At 38.4% G+C, this 7,301-nt stretch overlaps 1 protein-coding gene across 1 annotated transcript; it reads right to left on the bottom strand.

Moving 5' to 3' along the window:
• Positions 1-1,066: 1,066 nt before the first annotated feature.
• Positions 1,067-6,731, bottom strand: LOC139713030 (ADP-ribosylation factor 1-like 2). Its single transcript, XM_071624807.1, has 3 exons — positions 6,573-6,731; positions 3,040-3,217; positions 1,067-1,185 (listed from the first exon to the last, which is right to left on the bottom strand). The coding sequence occupies exons 2-3, from the start codon at positions 3,182-3,184 to the stop codon at positions 1,067-1,069; spliced, it is 264 nt and encodes an 87-aa protein (XP_071480908.1). The 5' UTR covers positions 3,185-3,217; positions 6,573-6,731.
• Between the last annotated feature and the right edge of the window lie 570 nt (positions 6,732-7,301).

The raw sequence follows: 7,301 nt of genomic DNA, 5'->3' as shown, positions 1-7,301 counted from the left end.
ACTTCAAACAAAGTGTTGCATTAATTTCAATTATTGCATCATGACAAATGTTCATGCAAATTTTTTTAGCAGTTCGACCGACGATTTTTTAGCTAGACCCCCAAAAGCATGGTTAGTAACGTTACGGTTAGTAACGTTACATTTGTCCGGAGTAATTCCGCAGGTCATTTCACCCTTTTGTAATTGACAAAATGTCACATGACTTCTGGAGTATTTAAATGTATTCATCCTTTACCCTTTAGCAAAGCTTGGAGGAAAAAATTTCAAAGGAACCCACTGTAATTTGCATTTAAGTAAATTTCAGCATCCCCAGTCCCACATGTACATTTTAGATGATGGTTTTAGATCTCGCAAAATCAATAAATACGAAAAATAAAATCTACTGAATTTGAAAGACCTTAATGATTGATGAACATCCATGGCATTAGTTGATACCTAAATCAAGGAGTAAGATAAAGAGGCACATTTCTTTTATCCATGTCATGTCCACCTAACTGCGGAATTGCCCGTATGCATACATGTAGTGGAAAGTGTATTTGTCATTTTCTGTTAACCCACCAAACTTGAATAAACATGTAGTGTACAACTGTACACACACACACACACACACACACACGCACACACACACAAAGAATGCTTGGGCTAAAGTGTAAACCAAGTGTCTAACAAAGTTTTGCTGTTACAGATAAACTCAAAGCAAGTCAGGTGCCAATAACAAAACCATAACACGGCTGTACTACCACAAAAACATTTTTTTCTGGTCATAAAGTGGCAGGCTTTTGTTGCTGTTTTTTGGCATTATTACCAACAAAAATTTCAATCTTACGCTGAGTTCCCCTGCAACCACAAAGTGTTCGGTTAATACTCAGACGATAATCAAATATTTGTATCATTCCATGTAACTTTTGGCCACCCTCATGATGCACGATAAACAGAAGCATACAGCTGTACCACATACAAATTTGTACGTACACTTTGTAGTAGTAGATAGAGGTTGAAAGGAAAGTATCTCTTCAATTCAAGTATGACTCCATCACCGAGAATTCAAGTCACTATCTACAGGTTGTCACGCACCTTGTGTGTTCTGGTAGTAGTGGCGCCAAAGCGGACGAATCTTGTCCTGCCCTCCAACATCCCACACTGTGAAGCTGATGTTTTTGTATTCCACCGTCTCCACGTTGAAACCTGTTGAAAAAAAAAAGCATAATTTTCAAATCAAACGCTGCATGACATCAAAGCAAGCACAACTTGTACCTCTTACAGTACTTAATGCAAGGAGGTTCAAGAGATGGAGTTCTGACTGGCTATAATCTCAAACAGCTGTCAGTTCCCTATGGATGCACAAAAGAATATCCATTGGTACAACTGTACATTTGTGCCTTTCATGATCAGAGTTCAATGCCGCTGTCGTTATGAGTACGGTAATCTGAAGATTCATTTTGAATGCTAACATACAGGTTCTATTTATATTTTGCTTGTTTAATGAAATGAAATTGTACCTAATGATAAAGTATATTAAACAATTTATAAATCCCATCCAGAAATACACAGTGTGTACAACATGCAAACATGTACACACACGAACTGTATATTGTGAATGTATTTGAAACTGCACTCTCACTGGACAAATTTTGACAAATGAAAGTGATAATTAAGGTACGTGTACGATCTTCAAGTATAATCGTAGTTCTTTATCAGATTTTTAAAGACATGAAAAAGTTGCGTAGAGTACTTTTGATCTTTATTTCATTGATTTGGGGGCAATATGTATTCACACATACCGGTACAGCTGTATGTCTGTACCAGTAACTACATGTACAAATGTACAATTGTACTGCTCATCTTTTATAAGAAGGAACAGTGAAAAATCATTAAAAACATACAGAGTGCAATCACAACACGTATATTCCCTAGAGAGTGGTAGGGCCATTGATTAAAATGCATTAATTGTACATTGTAGTGTACATGGACCATGTGACCATGTTACAGGAACCATTTCTTGAAATACCGACTTCATGATCTGATTCGATCTTGGTCATGTGAATTGAGTCAGGGCTCAAAAAATGTATTTCCGGATATATGGGATCACCTATTTGTCAGTGTTACAAATTTTCAAATCTAGTTCTACAATCTGTACATTATACAACTGTACGTATGCTGTACAAGTGTGTACAGTACAGTACAGTATGCACAGTAGGGCCTACTGCGAGTTCAAGAACAAAATTATTTCATTGATAGAATCATTCTACAGATGTATTCATGAAGATGGTTTATGCAAATTTCATCTGCATGTAAGTACGACTGACAAATAGCGTACGCCTACATACGTCCAGTAGGAAAGGTGCATCAATACGTACAATTGTATGTCAAAGGTACGCCTACATTTGTACATTTTTATATTTCACACTTAATTTAACCCAAGGTCTAATTTTAACCACCTTTGTGAGTTTAGGCCATGATGATTATCTTCAATCAAATTTCGTTGAAACTTCAAGCACTGCTTGATTTTACTCTGTGTCATCAGTCAACTTGAACATGAAGTGGGAACGAACTATGAATTCCGCAGATTTTTGCAGTCCAACAAAACTTGTCACATATCTGCTCAAATGACACATAAATGTACATTGTACATACACTGTAGGTACATTGTACAGTGTCCACAATTACGCTGTACAATTGTAAGTGTACACTGTATACAGCTACAAAGTACAGACGTTATGTACACTAATTACAGTGTAAAAAGAGCAAAAATCCAGTGCAATGTATACATGGTGCATACAGCTCTCTTCATGAACAGGATTATTTTTTCCAACATTTCTGAGAAAAGTTATTGTAAAACCAGAAATCTTTGTGTGCCTTACACTTTCGCTAATTTTGTGAGGAGCCAAGATTCTTGAAAGTTATGTGATGCCTACAAAAGTCTTTTTTCCCCCCTACACAATGCTTTGAATGTCAGTGGTAATTCGCAAAAGTTTCACGTTGTTTAAAGTCTCTGGTTTAATATAGAATAGTATGTCTTTCAAACAAAAGTGGACTCACCAATTGTTGGAATGGTCGTGACAATTTCTCCAAGCTTGAGCTTGTAGAGAATGGTGGTCTTGCCTGCAGCATCCAGCCCGACCATCAATATTCTGACCTCCTTCTTACCAATCATCCCTTTAATCGCACTGAAAAGTGCACCCATGTTTCTGCTGTTGGACAACTGCGTATGCGATATCTGTATTGAAAAAACAAAGAGTACAGCATTATGTAGAAGTGTGCTATTCAACAAATTAGAAATCTGGTATGCCTAAACATACTGTATAACACATTATTCTTCCAAACATGCAAAATGGACCGACAAAACTGATCGCAATGTTGTCATCGTTACGCACTAAATCTACATGTACAATTGCTACAAACACAATGTTCAAAAGAATTTTAGAGCTGATATTATCTTTTCTGATCAATGTTACACTGCAGGTCATTCAGTTGAAAAACAACAAAGTTCCAATGAGCATTCATACATATGCTTAGTACAAAGTGATACATGTTTGTCCAGCATTGCATACATTAAAAAATATATATTTTAGCAAAAATCCTAACAGATTGCAGCACTGCTTTGAAGCAATATGGGGGCAAAATTAAACATAACTCTCATTAAATTATTCTAAAAGATGGTATTGTACTGGGGGTAATGCACATACATGTACCTTGAAACAGAAAAAAATAAATAAAAGCAACATCCCTGAAATGTACCCTTTTACTGTGGAAATGCTCAAAAATCAAAAGTTACTTTGATGAATTAAACATACAAAGCGTAACCTTGCATTTGATTCTGACCAAACGCATGTTTCACTTGGTGTTCCGTCCCAAGTTGAGTTTCCAGCAACAGGACTGCTACACACCATCCGTCCCACACTAAGCGATAAAAATATCCAAATGGTGACAAATTCATCTTGTTTGCTGGCTAATTTCACTTTTCAGTAGAACGTGTACCTCTGCCAGGCATTCGTGCAATTCTCACACATGATGAGTATTGAGCATTTTCAACCAGTATTCATTATTTCTGTGTGCACTCCGCAATGTTTATTGCAATAATTCCCTTACCTTGCGGCCAACATTGCATCAAAATGGCATCGTGGAGAAGCTGAAACACCTGGAAATATTTAATCTTGTCATCCAAAATATCACTATGAGTCATTTTAAGATCAAAACGTGTGTGGCAACTAAACCCCTTGATTGCCAACTCGAGTCCGGGGTCTTACTGTTTGCTGATGACGCCACTGTCTACCTGACTATCCAGTCTGATACTGATGCTGAACAAAATATACAACTTACAAGATCTAAATAAGCTCTGTGAAAGGACCAGCTTGGGTATGATGGAACTGAACACCAAGAAGTGTGAAGTCATCATACAGTAGTCACCAGGAAGCAAAACTGGATTGTGTGCATCAGTACAAGCTCACCAACTCCATCCTGACTCCTGTAGAAGCAATCAACCCAAGTACCTTGGCGTTGCCATGACATCACACATAAACTGGAACAAACATGTCAACAATGTCTGCCAAAAGACTACCAACACCCTAGCCTTCCTACGAAGGAATTTGAGAGTAAGTTCACCAAAAGTTCAATAATTAAAGCCAAAGCCTAGGTATACAGATCATTGGCACTGTAAGACCAAAACCCAGTTGAAACAAAACCTCCTTCCTTGGTGTCCAGAGGAAATAATGCCTTCTCTGTATGGGAACCATCATCTCATCAACAAACAGAATACAACGCAATGGAGGGCAGCCAGATACACCTTGAATTGTTACTGCAACACGTCAAGTGAATCAACAATGCTCCAGGAGCTGGGATGAACATCATCATCACTCCAAATAACACCTTTGACATGTGATTTTCTACAAGATCCATAGCCAGCTTGTCCCATTTGACTGTGAGACACCCATTACCAAATAATCTGCCAGATCATCAAGAGCAGGGCACACTTGTAAGGATACCTCCTACTACAGTCCAGGACCCAGCAACAACAAAACTCCTTCTTGCACAGCGTGAGGGCATGGAGTACTCTCCCATCTACAGTATGGTATTTAGCTGTAAGCTCCCACGGTCGAAGCCTTTCATCCTCATTTGACGAAAGGCTGCAGTTCAACTGTGGCTACATGTAGAGCCATGGTGTTTTTTTTTTTTTTACTTGCACCCTTATACACTGTGTAGTTTGTACAAAGTGTATACACATCTCATCCTACTCCTGTGACATGCAAGTTCTGGAAGAGTCTTCATGTTTGAAAGAAGAAGACCAGTGCAATTGTTGTTGTTCACCGTAAAGTTAACCTGTTGAGGACAAGTCCCAAGTATACTCGGGCAGGTGTCTATGTGAAATGCGATTTGCAGCAAAATCAAACCGTCCTCAATGGGTTAACAAGAGGCCATTTACTGTAAAAGTGGTTTCTTTCTACAAATAATAGTACAAAACCCTGTTCATAGACTTTCTAATAGTATTTTGGTCTCTGGTCTTGCCGATAGTAACCCCGGGAAGCTCCGTTGAACACATTGAGTATCAATACGTATCAGCATATATTCTACTTCATGTAAATGTACGGTCGGGCTGGTCGCAGTTACAAATACAATATTGTTGCTGCTATTCAAGCCATATCAACCATATCAAGTAGGGTCTACATCAAAGCAGACAAAGGCGATAAGGTCGCCCTGCACTGCCACCCCGACATGAACGTGTTGCTGTTGGGGTCACCAAGCAATGCGATGTGGTTAGGATCCAACCAAGGTAAAATTTCAAAAAATCAGTGACAGTGACAGTGTAGAAACACACACACACACATACACAAATACATGGATAGGTACGGTATATATACATCTGTACATGTAATGATATATTTATGGCATGTTGCAAAAAGTTGGTTGAGAAATGCAATTCCTACTCCTACTAGGGCCTACAAATGTAAACTTACCTAACGATAACGTTAGAAATTGTCTAACACAAGTTTATACTGTAAAAACAGTCATTGATACAACAGAGACAGTCAGAGGCAGATACACACACACATTTCTCAACCAACTTCTTTTAACTTACAATTTGTACACACAGTTAACACAGATTCATTGCATTTGTACACATGGTTTTTTAGCTTTTTTTTTTTTTTTTTTTTTTTTTTTTTTTTTTTTTTTTTTATTCATAGCTCCGGTCCGCATCAACTTACTTGAAACCGAGTCTAGAGACTAACATGTAGTGTTAAATATTTTTAATGTCAGTCAAAACAACAGCGACAGGCTAGGCTGATTTTCATTGCATGCAAGATGAACACTAATACCCGAACTTTCTGAAATACAAAGGCATAATCTTCTAAACTATCAGCGGAATGAACTTGCACTGGAAGGTAATCTGAGTTGGTGCTGGTTCGATATGCTATCTGATATGATATGACTTATGTACAGCTTTCCCCCTTTGATTTGTACTGTACACCATGCATGAGACAGTTGCAGTTTAGTCTAGATAAAATTTTGATAAGATATGATCACAATTTCCGGCTCATGAAAGGGCATTTTGTTCGAAATCATCTTTATATACTTACAAAGTAAATTGATAAGAATATCCGGGGTGTCTATGGTCACTTCACTGGAAGTGAAAATGTCCGGAATATACACGCAAAACACGGAAAATAGTAACCGTAGTTGGCCTCCAGTGCAATTGTGGGGAGGAAAACGTTGTAACTTATGACGTGTATTCTACACACATCACACACATACCCACTCAACTAGCTGGCGGCGTACGGACGTGGGTATGATGCATGCATACTACCAGTACCACTGCACACACAACACCGCTGCGCACGCGGTACGCACAGCTTGACCACAGAGCTTGACTCACACCGTTATCACTGTTCATCACGTTCGCATTGCGCACACACGGAAATGTACAGCTTTTGTGTGTGTTGTGTGTTCTTTTTTTTTGGGGGGGGGGGGGGGGGGGGGCGGGGGGGGGGGGGTTCTTTGTTTGTTTGTTTGTTTGTTTCTTTAATATGAGAAGCCTCTTATGAAATATGACAGAGCATCCGAGTTGATTTGAAGACAATTGGTTTTGAAATGGCTGAGATATCATATTCAAAAACAAAACAATGCTAATAGGTACCAACCTTTTATGATACAGGACCACGTTATTTCAGGGTATCTCAGCCATTTCAAAACCAGATTTCATCAAATAAATTTTGAATTCCTCTTAGGATTGGATGTTTTTTATAATTGCTCTCTAATATCCATCATAAAAAAGATGAAAATCTGAATTCTCTCATCTCAACCAGAAC

This window comes from Diadema antillarum, unplaced genomic scaffold (assembly GCF_040938485.1).
Source record: "Diadema antillarum isolate AM-2024a unplaced genomic scaffold, OU_Dant_1.0 seq00001894_RagTag, whole genome shotgun sequence".
Classification (NCBI taxonomy): domain Eukaryota; kingdom Metazoa; phylum Echinodermata; class Echinoidea; order Diadematoida; family Diadematidae; genus Diadema; species Diadema antillarum.
This window is presented reverse-complemented; position numbering and strand designations above follow the sequence as displayed.

Bases quoted from the DNA above. Each gene is read 5' to 3' on its own strand.
- LOC139713030 (XM_071624807.1), bottom strand. From the start codon at position 3,184: ATGGGTGCACTTTTCAGTGCGATTAAAGGGATGATTGGTAAGAAGGAG. The intron at 1,186-3,039 runs GTGAGTCCACTT...TTTTTTCAACAG, and splicing joins CACGACCATTCCAACAATTG to GTTTCAACGTGGAGACGGTG.